Source organism: Sphaerodactylus townsendi, linkage group LG10, assembly GCF_021028975.2.
Source record: "Sphaerodactylus townsendi isolate TG3544 linkage group LG10, MPM_Stown_v2.3, whole genome shotgun sequence".
Taxonomy (NCBI): domain Eukaryota; kingdom Metazoa; phylum Chordata; class Lepidosauria; order Squamata; family Sphaerodactylidae; genus Sphaerodactylus; species Sphaerodactylus townsendi.
In genome coordinates this window covers 49195623-49215316 of record NC_059434.1, presented here as the reverse complement: position 1 = coordinate 49215316, position 19694 = coordinate 49195623, and the positions used below count along the sequence as shown (strand labels likewise).

General features: G+C 39.2%; 1 protein-coding gene across 1 annotated transcript in view; it reads left to right on the top strand.

Annotated features, from left to right (window-relative positions):
• Window positions 1-19329, top strand: part of LOC125440353 (hedgehog interacting protein) — a 107251-nt gene extending 87922 nt beyond the window's left edge. The window contains exons 8-13 of the mRNA XM_048510132.1: window positions 1016-1137; window positions 3691-3814; window positions 4934-5064; window positions 6122-6203; window positions 16246-16394; window positions 17676-19329. Of these exons, the coding sequence (XP_048366089.1) occupies window positions 1016-1137; window positions 3691-3814; window positions 4934-5064; window positions 6122-6203; window positions 16246-16394; window positions 17676-17869 (802 nt within the window). The 3' untranslated portion in view covers window positions 17870-19329. The remainder of the gene's footprint in view (window positions 1-1015; window positions 1138-3690; window positions 3815-4933; window positions 5065-6121; window positions 6204-16245; window positions 16395-17675) is intronic.
• Window positions 19330-19694: the final 365 nt, after the last annotated feature.

The following is a 19694-nucleotide window of genomic DNA, read 5'->3' as shown; positions in this document are numbered from 1 at the left end:
CAAATGTTGAGGTTCTTTTGAAATGCCCCTTTGTTGCTCCAGATGCTTCTGCCGCCGTGCAAAACTCCTCCATAGCAGAACTGGGGCCAGTTTTCCCACCTCACCACTCTGGCCCACCCCACCAATGGACAGGAGCTGAGAATCAGCGCCCTCCCCCCTCTTGCAGTGAAAAAAATTGGAGGGAAAAGCCTTGGTTTTTAGAAAGGAGTGAGAAACCTTGGGCAGAAAAGCGGCGTGTGCAGGTACCACGAATGGGAGGGCGGCGATTCTCTCGTACACACAAAGATTGTAGATTTATATTTTAGACGGAGGGAGGTGGAGGACAGCAATCCCGTCACAAACGCAAGGATTTTAGACGGGGGGGGGCGATGAGGGCGCCAATTCTCAGCGCCTGCTTTGTGTTCAGAGTCATTTAAAACTAAAATAGTGAAAGTGAGTGGGGGGAACAAGGCAAGATTCAGCCAATCTGAACTCAGGAAATGGAGGCTGCCCACACATGGGTGAAAGAGACTGCGGAAGAGCTCGTGGTTCTTAAGCGATGCTCATGGGAAAGCCCCAGGCTTGTGGGGAACCATTCAGGGCTTCCCCTCACTGGCCCTGACTCAAGCAAAGGAAAGAGCGGGGCAGCAGTGGGGAGCTGCAAGCAGGGTGAGAAGCCCTTCAGCAGGTACGTACCCCAGATAGACCACGGAGCAATTTCGACGTGCAAAATCAGCCTGTGTGAGACAGTATGCTGAACTAGATGGACCACTGGTCTGCTCCAGAAGTTCTTACATTATTAAATTAATTAAATTACCTATGCTGTCACTTTTTCTCAACTGATATGCCCAGTTTCCTACAGTTCTGCCCTGTTGTTGGACCCCATCATAAACAAATGCATGTTGTCATGCACGTCTATATCAGTTATTTTGGACAAAAAAGCCTTGTTTCACAGTTGTTACAGAAATAAATGTAATCAATAACAAAAGTTTAGCTGTTTTAAATATTCTAACATACTGTTGTGTTCTGTTTACAGGTGTGCTGTTGATCGTCACCCAAATGATGTAAATGTTAATTTAACAATACTTTGTTCAGACTCCAATGGAAAGAATCGTTCCTCAGCTAGGATCTTACAGATAATAAAAGGAAAAGATTATGGTAAGTTCTGTATCCCATACAATTGCATATATTCGCTTCAAAGAATCTACAGAATTGCAATAACCAGACAGATTTATGTTAATATTGTATATATTTCATAGGCTATCACTAACTAAAGATATTGCAGTCAATTAGTTAATTAGTTAACTAATTGGTTAACATCTTAATTAGTTAATTCATTAAATCTGCTTAAATTTGAATATGAATAAAATAATGTGAATCCAATTTTTCCCTTTAATGATATTGTCCAGTTTTGGAAGTGGTTGTCAACAATATTCTGGTAAGACTCAGCTAATAAGCTTCCAGTTGCTCCCATGTCTACTTTAGTCCAGCAGCTCATTTATATGGCCAAGTATCAACAAGGTGACACTGAACCCCAGTTAGCTGGAGGTGATGCTGGCCAGTAAATTTGCCCCACAAGAGCTCATGAGTCTTGTTTGATTAGGGCCTCCTACTGGAGGAACAGGTGAAAAATGCTTTTATTTCCTGAATGTATAGCAGAAGCCTGCCTCCTATTTTGCTGGCACCAGATGTGGCCGTGCTGACTCATGCTGCAGTAGCCTTAGGAATCAATTATTGAAATGTGTTCTACATAGACATGCCCGCAGAGATAACTTGGAAATGTCTGCTGGTGCAAAATTCTGAATCCCATTTGCTATTTGAAACATCAGCAGAGACATATTGACTTGGATCCCATATATATTATCTGCTCAGAAGGTCAGCTTCTTCATATGCATGTTTTTTCCCAATGGGGTCCATCCTATTAAACCTACTCTGAGGTCTCTCCATTGGCTGATTTCTGGGTCTTGGCTGATTTCTGGGTCTTAGCTCTTACCTTTAAAGCCCTTCATGACCCAAATCCTTGAAGGACTATCTTATTCTGTAAGTACTTATGCAATAACTATCCTCTTCGCAATAGAATCTCCTTATTCCTTATTCCTTACTCTTATGAGTGTCTGCTCAGCTACCATCCAGGCTTAGCATTTTTCAGTAGCCCCTCTTCTTTGGAATTGCCTCCCAGAGTTGATGAAGACAGCCTCTGCCTTATTAATCATCTAGTGAGACTGTAAACCTGAGTGGTTCAAGGGGATGCTTGTGGCATTGAGTATTGTTCAGGCGGGGGAGGGTTGAATATTTTTGCAGTTAAAGATATTGATAAATGGGTCTAGGGTTATATGTCTGGCAATATATACTGTTATGAGATTAATTTTGTTTTTAAATGTCATATAGATTTAGTCTAATTTCTTGCTTTTATATTGTTACCTGCTTTGAGTCCCAACTGTGTTGGAAGAAGGGTGGTTGTAGAAATGTTCTAGATAAGGCATGTAAAGAAATAAAAGGAGTAATTAATGGATGGGATCGATTTCCTGTACCTATTTTACACATAATTATCGTTTATACTTATTTTACACATAAATTATTGTTTTCCATTAACTTTACAAATGTTATATTTTTGTGTTGCATTAGAAAACAAATGAAAAACAAAGTCTAACATATTTTGATTATAATTTTATTCACAACTCTTAGCATCTAAACTACTTTTTGTTGTATAAGTTTGCGGAATACTAGAATTCATGTCAGGATCAGGCAGGTCTAACAATGCTTCCTTGAGATTAAGCCCCACTGAACAAACTCGACTAGAATTCTGGGTAGACTTACTTGGAAGAGCTTTGCTGAAGACAGCCAAAATTGCCTTTGAAAGCCATAGTCTCTCACACAGCCATGGGGGCTTACGTGGCAAATAAATAGATACTAGGTTTGTATCTGTCTTACACCTCAAATAGAGTAGCTATTCCTCCAGCATCATCAACAACCAACAGCAGCATTTCCAGCCATTTTACTAAGTCCTTACTACTAAAACCAAAAATTGGTTTTTGAACTCAGTGTTCTTGCATCTTTGTACAAAGTGTGAAAATCAGAATAAGCATATTTTTCATATGTGATTCCTCAGTGGAGATGTGCATTCATTTTAGTTTTCATGTTGCATTTTCTTTTTCTGTAAAATATCTGTAAAAATAACTGTAAAAATAACAAGAGTAGCAGAAGAATGCTATGTAATCAACATTGTGTTGTAATGTGATGGCCATTTCATTTTCGTATTAATACAAACTAAATTCCCCACCCACAGAGCATGTGGAATTGCAATAAAGAAAATATCAATATTATCTCTCTCATTTGTTGATACAAGGCTTACATGAAAATGTATAGGTGGGCTATTGAATCTAATCAGCTTATTTACTGGTGAAAAAAGGAGAAGGGGTTCCCATTACCCATCACAAAGTCTATGGTGGGGATAATGTATCCTGCATAAAGAAATGATGCGGCTGTAATAAGCAGGTCATTTGGCTGAGATTGAATGAAAAAGCTGACTGTATCTGGCCACACATATTCTGAGATCTTATCTTCTGTGAAGTTTGGTGTTTCAGATCTAATGTCAGAAAAAAACATACAATAAAGAAGCTGTGATTTTATCCTTTGCTATTATTTTAATTTTAAAATGACTGGAAAATATGAAATAGCATTTCATCTAATGCTATGTTAGTTCTTTTTTAGAAAGTGAGCCTTCACTATTAGAATTCAAGCCATTCAGCAGTGGACCCTTGGTTGGGGGATTCATCTACAGGGGCTGCCAATCTGAAAGACTTTATGGAAGTTATGTTTTTGCAGACCGCAATGGGTATGTTTCCTACAGTTAATATTGTGAACCAAAAGTACAAAGCATTTGCTTTATTCTGTTGTGAGATTTATATTTACAGTAAATATTTATATTTTATATAGATTAATCATAAGATTTCCATCCACTTAGCATTTGAAGTAGTCCAGTATAAAATTCCAAAATTCTAGTGCAACAGAACAGATACTACTTCTGAGGCATCACTTTAGTATCTATCAGTAGGTGAAGGCCACATTTCAGAGATCATGTCTAGAGGGACTTTGGATGTGTGTTTCCAAATGGGAATATGGGATTCATGCACGCACACATATACAACAACAAAATTATTTGAAGGAAGCAAGAGCAGTTGTGACATGGGACATTTATCTATTATTCCCAAAGGAAAAAGTCTCACAAACAAAAATAGAAGCTTTTTGGAACACTAAAAGTAACTGTCTGAATTATGGCCAGAACACTATCATTGGTATTAATCAAAATATTATTATGACAGTACATCTAACATTTCTCAAGAATGTTTTAATTCAATAGATCAAGAAAGGGTTAACAAATGCAGAGTTTCCGGTAACAGAAACAAAAATATTTTATAATTATTAATAAAGACTGTTACAATATTAGTTATCCAAATGCCATTGACAAGATTACTGAAGCTATAGAAGTGTTTGATGCTTTGTCAAGGGAACGTGGTTCACCTGACCCCAATCTTGTATGTGATTATTAAAAAGTTACCTAGCTGTTACGTCCCAGCCAGTAGGCATAAGATTCCAGTCTTATAGTGCTATCCTAAGCAAAATTACACCACTCTAAGACCTACTGACTTCATTGACTTTAAAATGTGTGACTGCTTAGGATTGCACTGCAAGTCCTAAATGACTCCCAGTTAAGTCTTTTCATATAAATGAAATCTTTCATATGCCCCTTTAATCTAATAGAAGCTCTGCCTTCAAGATCTGTGCACTACTCTGTACAACATAGCAGTTGAATTATTGTTTCAAAGGGCTAATGTTAGCCCATATTTGAAAAGGATTCCAGTGGGGGGTGGGGGTCTTCATTTTAATTCCAGCATGTTATTACCTTAAAGCAAAACAAGCACTGTGTGACTGTCTTTTGTATGTGTGATTACAGAAACTTTTTAACACTTCAACAGAGTCCCATTACCAAACAGTGGCAAGAGAAACCATTATGTCTTAGCAACAGTGGTTCATGTAGAGGTTTCTTTTCAGGACACATCTTGGGATTTGGCGAAGACGAATTAGGTGAGATAAAAAAATCTTTGTATATGACTATCATTAATGGGATCTTGACTCTGGCCTCTTCCGCACATGCAGAATAATGCACATTCAATCCACTTTCACAGTTTGCAAGCGGATGTTGCTATTCCGCAGAGTATAATCCAGCTTCAAAGTTTACTGAAAGTGGATTGAAAGTGCATTATTCTGCACGTGCCGGGGGGACCCAAGGTCAACCTAGTGATATGCAGAAGTGTACTGGGAGTGTTGGTGGCAACATATCTGCAGAAGTTGCTTTTCTTTTGTTTCCATTTCTTTACCAAAATTATTGAAAAGTATTCATAAGCATTGTTCTACTTCCATCTAGTTGATGTCTCCATTATTACTTAAAATGCATTATGAAGAGCATTATATACCATGATTACTTACACACCCATTCTATGCTCTTTTAGTAGCAATGGGTTGGATCCCTCCAGCTTTTTAACTCAATTTCACATAATTCCCCGTCTTACTACAGCTCCCATTGTGCATGGCTTTTGTACATGCCGATTTCACGATCCCTACAGAAACTTATTTGGCAGTCAAAGGGGACCCTTTTTTTTTCTTTTTTCACCTGTCAAAAAGTTGGGTGAATCAAACCTATGTATTTACATATGAGTAGAAAAAATCAGGTATTGAGACCAAGAACAAAATGTATCTTTAGAAGTGATCGTCATACTTGGACCAGAAAGACCTAGATGCAGTTTCCTGGTCATGCATGAATCTTCAAAGTTTCTTTGAGCAAGTTATTCTTACTCAGTTTCTATTCCCTATTACTGAATAAAATACAAATCAAAGTTATTGTGAGAATGAATGAGATAATTACAGTGATGTACATGCCCTGCATTAAGAGGTCCATTAAAAGGATACATTACAATATTGGCGCATGAACTATAGAATACTTTACAGTGCAGTCTTTACAGTGAGTAGAGCTAGACCCTTCTAAGTCCATTGCTTCAAGTGGACTTAGAAAGGTGCCAACTCTGTTTAGGAACACAAATTTGTGTATACCAATATTGATTTATGGTATGATTTTGTCTGACAGGTGAAGTTTACGTCTTAGCGAGCAGTAAAAGCATGACACAGTCTCACAATGGAAAACTTTATAAAATAATTGACCCCAAAAGGTAAGAAATACCATAGAGAAATAAAGTGCAGTCTTCATGCTATCATTCTGATTTCCAGATAGGACAGAAGAGAGACTAATTTAGATTCTGACTCTTCGCATCTTTTTTTGGAAACAAGCTACAATGGGATCAGAAGGATTCTGGGGTTGTACCTAGTCATAGCTAAACTGGGAAATGTAACCTGTAGTATGTCTCAACTGTAGCCCACCATATGCCTCAGTAGCGATCTATTGAGGAAAAGAAGAACCTTTCCACTTTTGTGCTAGGGCAGCATGATTGGATCACTTCTATAGCAGGTATTTAGCCTGACTTTGCTGCTGATAGGAAGTGGGAGGTTTTCCAGCTTCCATGCAGCATTTTAGTGTTCTCGCACACCTTCTGTTTTTTCCCTGGCTTTCCTGTGATCATTCCTAAACAATCTTTCAGGAAGGATTGCAGCAAAACGAGGGTGACTTTCCCAGTCCTATTTACATCAGTGCATGTATCTTCTCATGCCCCCACAAAAGGAAAAAGTACTGATCAGTCTTCAAATCTTCTAAATAAAGTAAATTTAAAAAATCCATGAAAGTATTAAGAAGAATGCAGTCATCAGTTGATTATGGGTGGATGGTAACCTATGAAGAACTAGCAGGTAGAATACATGGCTAGAAATACCTCCAATAATAGTCTGTGAGTCCTTGATTTTTGTAAGTAAGACATATATCTTCCAGAACTATCTGGAAGTATATATAACTATCTGGATATATATATATATATATATTACATATAACTATCTGGATATATATATAATTGATGATGTCTAGGGAAAAGTACTTTTACAAAACAAATATTGCCCAGCTTCATCTGGATTGTTTAGTCTGTTGGTGTGTGGACATGGGTGAATGTTACACCTTTAATCCATTATTAGTATCTAATTACAAGGGGACTGCTTTGTTTGACCTTGGCTTTGTGTTCCTGTTGCCTCGGCGATTAGGGTGGTCTCAAAATGACATACCTGAAAGGCCAGACCTCCCAATGCAGAGTTCCTGGTTAGCTATTTAATATGTGGTACAGAGGGTAATATATCTGGCTGGAATAAGACGAGAGAAACAAACGCCATGCTAATGACACTGTGTACTCTGGCAAGAATTTGAAATGAAACTGATACAAATGGAAAAGCAAAAAAGATAGTTATTAAATAGCAATTATGGGAGTTTACATTTTTGATGTTTTGACACATACAGTGAAATAGTCATTTATGTATTCAATGCAGTTTTCAGTCAAAACCTATGCTTAGCTAGTACTAGGCAGTCTTCTGCATTGCACTAGCATTCTTCCATGTGTAACACTTTGCACATATGGCAATATAGGTGCTGGTTTGCCCTGCTTATCTGCACAGAACCGCTTCATTTCTCATACACTGGAGTACTTGATCTTGTGAGTGAACAGTAAGGCAGGCTATCGTCTCTTGATCTTGCATGTGGCAGGGTCACATATGGATTAGGCATGTTGAGCGCTTCAACTCATATACTAGCAGTGGCGTAGCGCCCAGGGGAAGGGGGGCACAACGCCTCAGGCAGAGCCACAGCAGAGGCATTGCCAGGCCGTGGAGGGGGCGTGGAGGGGGCGTTCTGGAGCGGGGGGGCAGGCGGCGCAACAGCAGGGGCGCTCCACCTCTGTATACCAAGCAAACTTACATTGATTGAACTTCCTTGGGCAAAATCTCAATGTTCCCTCACAAAGTTCATCTCAAGCACTGTATCATGCCAAGCAGCATTTTACTTGCTTAGAACCCTCTTGCAGCTTGCAGCTGTTCTTAGCCAGTCCAAGGAATAAATGATATTTACTGGAGAAGAGGAGTGTTCCCAGAGTTCCTATTCATTTAGGTCATATTTAACCAACGTATATATTGTTTGTAGTGTGTCCCCTTTCTGAATGCATCCTTTAAATTATGCATGTCAGATAAAATACATTACCAGTTTTTTTATTCTCTGCAGTCAGTAGAATCTATTTGAGAAGCAATCTGAAGAACTGATTACAAGATTACAAGCTGGGTTCATGGGCAAACAATAAAGACATAAAACAGTGCCATCCTAAGCAGAGTTTTATTGTTATTAAACCAGTTGAAGTCATTGAACTTAGTAACATTGTAATTCTGCTTAGGATGGTACTGGGAGACACCTAAGTAATAAGTCTCAACTACAAATTTAAGAGTTAATTCTTTTTCTCTTTAATATGTGTCTTTCAAATATGAAGGTGGTAGCAGACAACATATGGGAGACATCTGCTGCAAGAAAGCTGAGTAATCGTGCAAGAAAACAGTGCATATTGAACACATTCAAATTTACCCATACCCAAATAGTTTTGAGCTATTAACTTGAATTTCATGGAATATTTCTGTGATAGAAAGGGAAGGGATTTTTCCTGATCCTCCATCCCTACTGCAGATCTCCATCTCCTGCCCCTTTTCTGTTTTTGTGGATCCCTTTTTGCACAAAAACAGAATTTGGAGGGATATTTTAAGAAATAACAGGAGGGGAGACAGGGAAGTCCCACTTTAGTGAATCTATTAAATTTCAACACCCCCATCTCCAACACAGACATAAGTATGATTCCATCAGTCAGCATCTCCATGAGATATCTGCTATACTGGGAGACTGCCAGGGACTTTTAGGTCACTGTATGAGGCCAGCCATTTGCAGAACTTTTTAGTTTTGTAGAGCCTTATGGCACTGTGTGGTAAGCTGCAGTACTGTAGTCAAAGCTAAACTCATGACCTGAGTTCAATCCCAGTGTAAGTCAGTATCAGGTAACCAGCTCAAGGTTGACTCAGCCTTCCATCCATTGGAGGTCAGTAAAATGAGTACTCAGCTTGCTGGAGATAAAATATAGATGACTGAGGAAGGCAATGGCAAGCCACTCCGTAAACATAGTATGCCAATTAAATTCATGATGTGATGTCACCCCCATGTGTCAGTAATAACCAAGTGGTTGCGCAGGGGGCTACTTTTACTTTTACCTTTAGATGTTGTAGACTAGCTGACAAAAAGTCAATTCAGAACTTTTCTTGAATTCTTATAATATTGAATTCCTCTCAACAATACAAGTGGATACTGACCCCCTCCCAAAAAAATCCTTTTTCTTTAATTTCTCCCTACAGTCTGTGATAAATAACTTTTTAGGAGTTTATATCACTTGCTGTAGATGGGGGGTAAAAATATACCACATTCAGTGCCCACTGGGTACTTCTTTTACCATCCGTAAGAAGCAAATGCCAATCTACAACTGACTACTTCAAAAAGTCAACAGAGCCAAAACTGAACAAAGTTTCTATCATTGCTTCCAAACATTTTCGAAGTATCAGAGTTCAGCACCTCAGTATGTATATCTGCATACAGTATGAGTAAATTTATCGTTGCCAGTTACCACTCAACAATACATCTCCCAAATTCCAAATATCTTTGTTGGCATAAAAAAGAAAAAATACTTATGAATAGTGAGTGTTAACAATGTCATAAGTATATTACTATACGGGTAATAGATATGACAAAAATATAGAATAGGGCAAAACGGGAAAAATGCATCACTTACAGTAACAAAATCCATTCCAGGTAAGCATATGTTGCCCCAGTTAAATGGTTCAGACCAACAGACTGCTGAAACCTAGCCCCCAGGTGCTAGCACATCACTGATACCTGCGAGATAGTGGACTAGATAGTAATCTATCAGCAGAAAAAAGAAGTGGGAAATCTATTCCAAAGAGCTGAGAGCACATTTTCTGTAGGGGAATCCATAGTGATGTCACTGAGGCCTACCAATCATGGAGCAGAATGCTGACAATACCCAGAACAAGCCAGATATTGGAAGCAGCTGACCATACATCCCTTGTGTCACCCTACCTCCATACACACAGAACACATCTAGATTTCTTATTCTCCATATTCCCTTCCCATTATGTAGCCTGCATACTTTGTCACACCATCAGTATTCAGGGAGTTGTGAACAGCCTGCCTCTCCTTCTTGCTACAGAAAAGCTACAGACTCTGTCAGCCTCATCTTAATATGAATCCCATGCGCTAGACCACTGAGGTGAGTTGCAACCAGGGATGGGCATTGGAAACAATTCATTTATTGAATAGCACCCAGTGAGCTGAATGAGGTTGCCAGCTGTCTTGGTGTAGCAAGACTCCTGTGCCTTCGAAAGCTACATTCTGAAAAATTACAGGTGTAGGCACAGGTACAGGAAACTGAAAAAAATACCCCTGACAAATCTGGGAAATATGTGGGATTTACTAGGAAGATCAGGAGTCAGCATTTGCAGGCTCCTAGAAATTGTTTTTCCCTCTCCTTCCCTCCCCCCCTTCCTTTTGTTTTTGTGTCTTGGAGGAGTTCAACAGCCATGCCAAGCTGCTTTTGTCAGTTTCAAGGTTTCTTGTCAGGTTTCAAGAGGGTGTTTTTTTCATATTCAGGGCCTGAAAAATATTGGTATTTCCAAATGTCTATTCTAATATGGTATTTAGATTTGGGGTTTTTTTCAAAAAGTTGAATTTTTTCAGGCCCATGTTCCCCCTTTGGGGAAATGTTCTGGATGACTGAGGGTGTGCTTTTGAAGGAACAGGCGCCAAAAATTCATTGGATCTGCTAGTGCCAGTCCTTTACATAACCTCCATATTTCAAGTAGACTGGACAGAGGAGTCCAACTTTATGTCCCCCAGCCAGTGTTTGCTGTCATCTCTGACTATTTGTGCAACATGCTGTTCCTCTGAAGTTCCCATCACCCAAGTCAACCCTCATGTGCATTCTAAGTGTGCCCAACAGGAGGCAAAAGAGGGATTCACTCCCATGTTGCACACCTTCATTTGAGGTATGAATGTCCTGGCTGAGCTTTATATAGTGCTTAAAGATAGCTGTGATTAATTGCAGAGAGCAGTACAATCTATAGGGAGGGCAGTTTCATACCAGCCATGGATGGCACCACTGAGTGCAGCTATGCCATCTCCAAAGGTGATTGGAGAAGCACAGGAAAGATGCAAAAATGCAGAAAATCTCAAACCCAACAACTCACCATTGGTTTTGAATGGTATACACCTGCTCTTTTGATGGCATAAATCACCAGCTGGAGTAAGGGGCATTCCCTGGCTGAAAGCCCGCTGAAAGCCAACTAAGGTCAGCTCCATCCCAAGGAACATTCCTGAAATACCCCAACACACACCAGCACAAGCTCCTGCAGTGGAGGAGCATTGGCGCAGCCGCAGCTTCTGGATTTCGGCACCACAGAGTTGCTCAGTGTCCTGCTACCCCACGTGTGGGCATACTTGCCCCTTATGCTAGCATAGGGAGCACTCACATTGGTGTCCCCTCATGCCATATCCAGAATTCTTCCCAGCTCCCCACTGGATTATACTCTTGGTATCCTAGAATGACCATACCTTCATTGGTTACCATAGACCCTTCAGCCAAAATTGAGGGAGAGTGGTCTCTTCCAAAGTATTTTATTTTCCCCGAACTGCAGAAATGAGTGCTAAGAATGATATTTGGCTCACTGGTTTTGAGCTTTTGGGATCTTTCAGTGCACCAGCACACGTGTCATAGATCAGTTCTAATTCAAGCACACTCTAAATGTACACTAATATTTATTAGCATTAAAGTGATGGCAATATGGTTTGGCATCTGGTAAATCTGGCTTAAGGGTATAAGTGCTTCATTGCAGACATCCCAGTCTTTTGTTCAGTGCCATGCAAAATATAAAACCTTTTGTCCACAATTATCTTCACCTACCTGAATGTACTTGAGTAATAATGCAGAATTATGCAACATAAAGCTCTTATCAAGCTGCAGTTGACTTGGTAACTTGCCCAGGTGGGCCATGAGATCCTCTTAGAGTCAAAAACATATGTAACCCTTGAAGTCATCTGCAGTCATAGAAGGCCAGAATAAATGCTTCTACATATACAGTTTAGCTTTTAAAAGAAGGGGGGGGGAATGATTTGCCCATAGGCAAAACATATGCATTAAGCTCTTTAAATACCTAACATAAGCCTTAAAAGTTGTAGCAATTATGAGGGATTTTTTTAATGTCTTCCATATCTAGCATGTTTTCTTTCCCACTTCCTCTTGACTTCCATATTTCTAACTAGCATTATAAGGCAGAAAAATACCTATTCCACATTTTTTTTGCTTGTGTGGTTTTTTTGCGGGGGGGGGAGGGTTGGTGCTTACAAGAGGCTGGCTGCTCAGCCGTCGTAAAGAATGTAATACATAATTGAGCAGCTTTAGCCCCATAAGCCAGTTCTTTCTCAATTCATCCGTCAAAGTGCTATGCAAGTGGCCCCCTAAATTGATAAATTCCCACAGTGCCTGTTGACCCAGCTGCCAAGGCCTTATGCAGCAGGTGTTGTTTTCATGACCACCCTGACAGTAATACAAACTGTTTAGCAGTTGCATTGACCTCACAGCTATTAACACTGATACAGGCTCCGCTGGGGACTAGTTTTCAAATATGACAGGATTTCTTAAAGACTAGAGGTCAAGAACAAGTATACCATATAAGAATAAATTTGATATGCTGTTGAGTTTAAAAATTTGAAAGGAGAGAAGGTTCTTTTACTTCCTCCCCACTCATTTCCCCCACAGTAAATCAAATCTTGAGCTCTTGGCATGCCTCCCAGTATTGAAAGCAAATAGATTGAAAAAATCATACCTGAAGGGATGCTGTATTTATTCTGGAGAAAGTAGTCACTTACCAAGAAATAAAATTTATTTGCAGGTGTTGATTTTTTGGTTTAAAGGGAAATGAACTAGAAAATGTTTGCATTGTCCTGGTTTTTCTTGCTTTCGTTCTCCACTCCTCCATCCCACCTGAATAAAGTTAGCTTTAAATGGGGTCCCTACTGCTGCCAGAGGGGTTGGATGATAATTTGTGAGGTCCCCCTCAAGTATAGTATTAAGTAGTTTCCTTTGGACGTTACCATCAATACAGCCCAGGGACATGAGCATCTATGCACACCTATCATTCCAGCACAGCAGAAATACAGACATTATTATCCTAAAATATCTTCAGAAATTCAAAACCATATTTCATCCTCAAATATTTATTTATTTTATTGATATATATTTATAGTCAGCCTTTCTCACTAGGACTCAAGGTGGATCACAAGCATGATAAACTATGCAGTCAATCAGTAAGACAGTTACAAAATATAACGTTTGAAGATAGCAAATGAATCAGAGGCCCCTTCCGCACAGGCAGAAAAATGCACTTTCCATCCACTTTCAATGTAATTTGCAGCTGGATTTTACTGTGTGGAACAGCAAAATCCACTTTCAAACAATTGTGAATTATGGGTTGAAAGTGCATTATTCTGCACGTGCGGAACGGGCCTAACAGCTCACAGCCCCATCCAAACAGCTGGGTGGCTGAACGTGGCACTACAGCCATACTGCACTACTGTTCCCAAGAGGGCTTTCTGGTAGCATGGGGAGCCAAAAAGACAAACGAAACCGCCCACCACCAGAAATCCCTCCATAGGGCTCCCATAGATTTACTCCACAGAAAAGGTGATGTAAGTTCAGGAGCCGGGTGCTGGCATTTCAGGAGGCAAAGTTGGGGTGGAAGCCAACTAATGTCGACTCCACCCCCAGCCATGCCCTCTCAACAACTCCATGACACCGGCATAGTCAGTGGAGATGCAGGAGCACTGGCGTCGTGTGCACCACCATGTCCAGCCATTTCAGCAGGCCACAGCAGCCACCCCCGAATGGATTCACCAGTCTGCCATGGCAAGTGCCTTGGACAGCAAATCCACTGGCTTAGACCCACATTGCCTCCACTAATGGATTTGCCACCCCCAACCCCATTTGGATGGGGCTGTAAGATTTCTAGGAAAATAAAACCACTCAGTCAATCAGCAAGCTGATTACGAAATATAATTACATTTGAATCTAATAGTAACGGCTGTTACTGTACCTGAAAGGCATGGGGGACCACCATGCCGCATACCCAATCCAGATTGGGGCCTCATGGCAATTTTTAAAGAACTGGAAATGCTTTTAAAGTGGCCATGGAATGGGATTGGTGAACTGGGCATTAGGGTTGGGATTGGTGAACTGGGTGGGGCAACACTTCCTCAGATGATCTATTACATGTGTGCTAGGAAACAAAATCTACAAAGCATCCACAATCAGGCAAGTTCCTGACCTGCCTGGCTAACAGTTTCCTTTATCAAATGGTGAACAGAGATACAAGGGGCTCAACCATACTCAACTGAATATTGACCAACAGGCAAGAGATGGTAAATAGGGTGAAGGTGGTGAGGACCTTAGGGAGGAGTGACCACATCCTCCTAGAATTCCTTTTGTTGTTGGGGACCAAAGAAGTTTGTAGCCACACTTGTCTGTTGGATTTTAATAGGGCAGATTTTAATAAACTTAGAGGCATGATGAGAACCACTGCATGGGCAAGACTACTGGAGGGGAAAGGAGCAAGTGAAAAGTGGGCTTTTCTAAAACAACAGCTCTTGCAAGCTCAAGCCATCACTATTCCTACAAGAAGGATTCATAGTAGGGGATCCAAAAAGTTACTGTGGATAAAGAGAGAGTTCCATGATGAGCTAAGGAAGACAAAGAAAATGTTCAAGAAATGGAGGCAAGGACATACCTCTAATTAAGAGTATCTGCAGGGTAATAGGCACTGTAGGCCAGCCATCAGAGAGACCAAAGCTCACAGTGAGCTGAGGCTGGTCAGGGAGACTCACTGCAACAAGAAATGTTTCTTCAGATATGTGAGGAGCAAAAACACAAGGTAAAAGAGGCAATAGGCCCGCTGGTGGGTGAAAATGGACAAATTCTGACAGAAGACAGGGAGAAAACAGAAAGGCTCAATGCCTATTTGCCTCATTTTTCCCCTGAAGAAGAGAACAAGTTCATCTAGAGATGATAGCAGGCAAGATATGGCAGTTAGGCAGTTGACAAGAAAAGAAGGGCAGTTGACAAGCACCTGGCTGCATTGGATGAGTACAAATACCCCAGGCCAGATGGTATACAGCCAAAAGTGCTTAAAGAACTTTCTAGTGAGCTTGCAGAGGCTTTGATTATCATCTTCCCGACCCCTTGGAGGATGGGAGATGTGCCACAAGACTGGAGAAGGGCAAATGTTATCCCAATTTTCAGTTTGACCCCTGTCCCAGAGAATATACTTCAATCCGCAAGCATCCAAAGGACAACTTGGTGATCCAGGGAAGTCAGCACAGACTTGTCCCCAACAGTTCCTACCAAATTAACCTCATTTCTTTCTTCAATAGAGGGGCAAGCTTACTGGATTGAGGGAATGCTGTCAATGTTGTTTTCCTGGATTTCAGTAAAGATGTCTATACCAGAAAACAATAGTTAAAAGATATCATTTCTACCCCGTTTTCTTTGTGATGTGTTGATCCTGAATACACGCTCCAAGTAAAAGTGTGTAATGATGGAATGCTATATTTGCCAATGGTTTCTGATTAGACATATTTATAGCAATCCTTGTCCATTGCATCTTGTGTATGGATGGATAAATAGCTCTTTCACTTCTGACTGAAAACGTGACAAACGTTGCAGAGCAATTCTAAGCAGAGTTGATATAACTTTGTTTAGGATTGTGCTGTCAGTGAAGATATTAGCTGCCCTGTTCCCAGCTTTAATTAGTGGTACTTGAGTGTTTGGCCTTATACAATATGAACTTCGTTCTTAGCCAATTAGGGCAGAAAACAGGATTACTATGATAAGGGAATGTACATGATAGTCCGAGAACTCTGGTGTGACATCCTTGTTGATGAAATTGTATCTTAAGGGCTTTCTTGAAAATGTTATTTCTGGCTAAGTTTGTAATACTTGTAGAACAGTGAATTTCATTGTCATAAAAACTCTGAAACAGCTGTAATATCTAAGATTCCATAGTGTACATACAATATAGGTGATTTTAAACAGTTTTCTTTGTAACAGGAGGTGGAATGAATCTAGCCTGGATGTGTACAATTTCTCTTTGACTCTGACTTTTAAATATGTATGTTGATTGTATATTTTTCTACAGGCCTTTAGTCCCAGAAGAATGCAAAATACCAGCTCTTCCTGCCCAGATATTGACATCTGAATGCTCAAGGCATTGTCGAAATGGGTACTGTACTCCCACCAGAAAATGTTGCTGTAATCAAGGCTGGGAAGGTGAATTCTGCAGAACTGGTTAGTATTCTATTCATAGTAATCAGCAAAAAGTCTCATTAGCAAGGCTTTTAGGAAACTTTTAAATACCTGCATGTATTGAAGCTTCTAACAGTAACTAATGAATGGGTGAGGGGGCTAGAGAAGCCTGGGAGAAGGGGTTGGGAAGTTCAGTTTGGATAAATGTTCACTAATATTTACTATTTAATAACCAGTACAAAAAGAATTATGAGACTAGCTTCTATGCAATATGTAAGGACATCATTTGTTTGTTTATTTAGACTTCTCTCATGCCTTTATGCCCAATCAGAATTACAAGGTAGCTAACACTTAAAACAAAGCACTATAAAAACAATAAAAATAACTAAAACCAACTCTGAAATGCATGTATAAAAGCACACAAAATAGTCCTAAAGAATAATGAGACCACAGCAGTGAGAAAACATACTTAAAGTTTGCTACCATCACTAAGTATACAATTACAATTGCCCATCAGGGAGATGCTGTTCCAAGCAGGACTTTTCAGTCAATTCCTCTGTGAATGCCAGAGCAGCAATAAAGTAAATTGGGGCAAGAGGGATAATGTGGACTACAAGTATAATATGTGTGTGATGCAGGAATATCCTTGAAACATGAAATTGCAGCACTCTTGGAAAACCTTTGCTTTTACCACTTCTCGGAGGCAAAGAAAACTGAGTTCCTCTGTTTAAAGGAGACATCTTGATCCTGCAGCTAAGGCAATTCATTTTGGGAAAGAGTATTGAAATTTTATAAGATATACTAATCTTTCTAACAGCTAACACTGACACCCTTTCTAAATGCATTTCTTTTATTAATTTATTTTTATTATTTATTTATTTATTATCCTCCTAGATTAGAGGTTGCAAGAACACAAGAGGTTGCAAGAACACAAAAAACGTACAAATTAACAACATAAAGATTAAAAATAAATAGATTAAAAAACATAAGACAGATTTACTAAAATTAATTTACACACCGCCAAATAAATCTCTTCTGTTTTGAATGTCTTCCTTCACGCAGCCAGTTCTGATGTTCTCCTTCCCCACTCTGGTAGGCCATTCCAGAGGATTGGGTCTACTGCATAAAAAAGTCCATGACCTATCTGTTGTTGTATGGGCATTCCTAAGAGAGGGCACCACATACAGAAGACTCTCTGAAGAACATAACTGGCATGCATGGAGGAATGCCCATACCATGGTCAATAAGTAGATCCCATTTCTGCATAGGACTAAGCTTATAATCCTCAAGAACCTCACTTAATTTGAGCTTCTGTTTTAACAGCAAAATGTGACCCAGCTTGTCGACATGGAGGTGTCTGCATACGACCAAACAAATGCATGTGTAAAAAAGGATATCTTGGCCTTCAGTGTGAACAAGTGGATAGAAACATCCGAAGAGTGGCCAGGGCAGGTATTCTTGATCAGATCATAGACATGACATCTTATTTGCTGGATCTAACCAGCTACATTGTATAGTTTCCGGGACAATTTGGATACCACATTTTCAATGGGCATTTATTTTTGAATCTTCTCTTTTCTTAAAAAAAACACACACACAAAAACAAAAAAACCAAAAGACTGTTAACCTGCTTTTTTAACTCCAGTGATTCCATTGGATTTGTAGATCTGCCTTAACATTTTCAGACAAAAAGAAATATATGATTCACGTACAAATATCTGGTTGCATAACTAGTGGAATATTAAAATTATATTTCCTCATGTGAAGTAGTTTACACAGGAGTTCCACTGTTAACCGTCACGAACATTATGTCACCATGAATTATTTAATGTTCCACCAATTTTTGATCTGTAAGTATTTGATTATAACAATCAGAGAGGAGTTTTGAAAAGGCTGAATGTAATTACAAATCAATTTGAACCATTGGTTAATGCACAAAAAATGGCAGGTGGATTTAGATGCCCAGTTGTCAACCAGTACATGCTTTGACAAATTTATTGCCAGGTGTTTTTTTTTTCTTCTATTGTCTAAGCAGGATTCAAAGTCGAATGTGGTAATAGCTTTCACCTAGTGGAAGTTTTGGATTACCAAGTTATCATATGAAGATTGCTGTCATCACATGAAGAACAATAGCCATATGAATCCACCTGATCCATAGAAAGCAATATTTCAGAACTCCTTAATGCATTCTTATATAAACAATTCATTGTAAGATTGTAATCTACACGTTTATCAATGTAACATAATGTACCTAACCTGGCATAGTTGCAAAAATAAGGCTCTTTCAATTTAATTTCCACACTATTTCATGTTCTTAATTAAATTATATCTTCATATTTTGAAAACCAGTCTGTTCTTAAAGGTCTGCTTTTTATTGAATATCTTATTTAACAATGGGCACTGGGTTTGTGTTCCATATTTATATTATTTTATTTTATTTTTTTATAATATAGACATCACCTAGATGAACAGCTTTGCCATGTCCTGTAAAATACTAAAGTTACGTTTTTCTCCATCTTAATTGGAATGACAGGGGATAAAAGAGCAAACATCCTTTTTAATGTGTTGTGGACCTAATGTAGAAATGTATCCTTGTGACAACTTTTATTCATAATCAATGGCGAATCACCACCAATCTACCAGTTGCTGTAATAACTTTCAACCATATTACAACTGGCCTGTTTATATGTTATTGGAATCTATTGCAGAATTCACACTGAATAAAACGTCACTGGATGGGAGCTCACTTCAACATGTCTTGTCTGTTTAAGAGGATTCTTGTACAAATCAATAAAACTATGATTACTTGCCAAATATAGTTAAAATGTAAATGGGGGGGGAGTTGACAGAATATTGTTTTCTTGTTTTTGTAAATGTATCAATAAATTTGGTGTACATGCTATATTCAGAATTGTAAAAGTATTCCTATATGAACTATAGGATCATCTTGAGAATTTAAAAACTTTTTCATGCAATACCTGTGACCTCGTCTATGTGTGCATAATTACAGTTTATGTCAATTTCTCTATGTTACTGTTTTTACAGAGTAGCTTTCTCACACAGAGAGATGGGAAGATCAAGACTGTCCTCCATTCTATGCTTCATTAAATACATGTTCTACCAGCAGCCCCCAATGTTTTAAGCACGGTAGCCTGAACCTGTAACCAAAAATTCCCAGACTAATTTAAAATTGACTTTATTAATGTTTATGTTATGAACGCTGCATTAATAAGATTAAGAGATTTCTTACATTTTAGTGCAACTTGTAATTTGTAACCAAAATAAGATATTGGCTGTTCTTGTCCAAATGTCTTGATTTAGAGACAATAGGAGGACACAGAA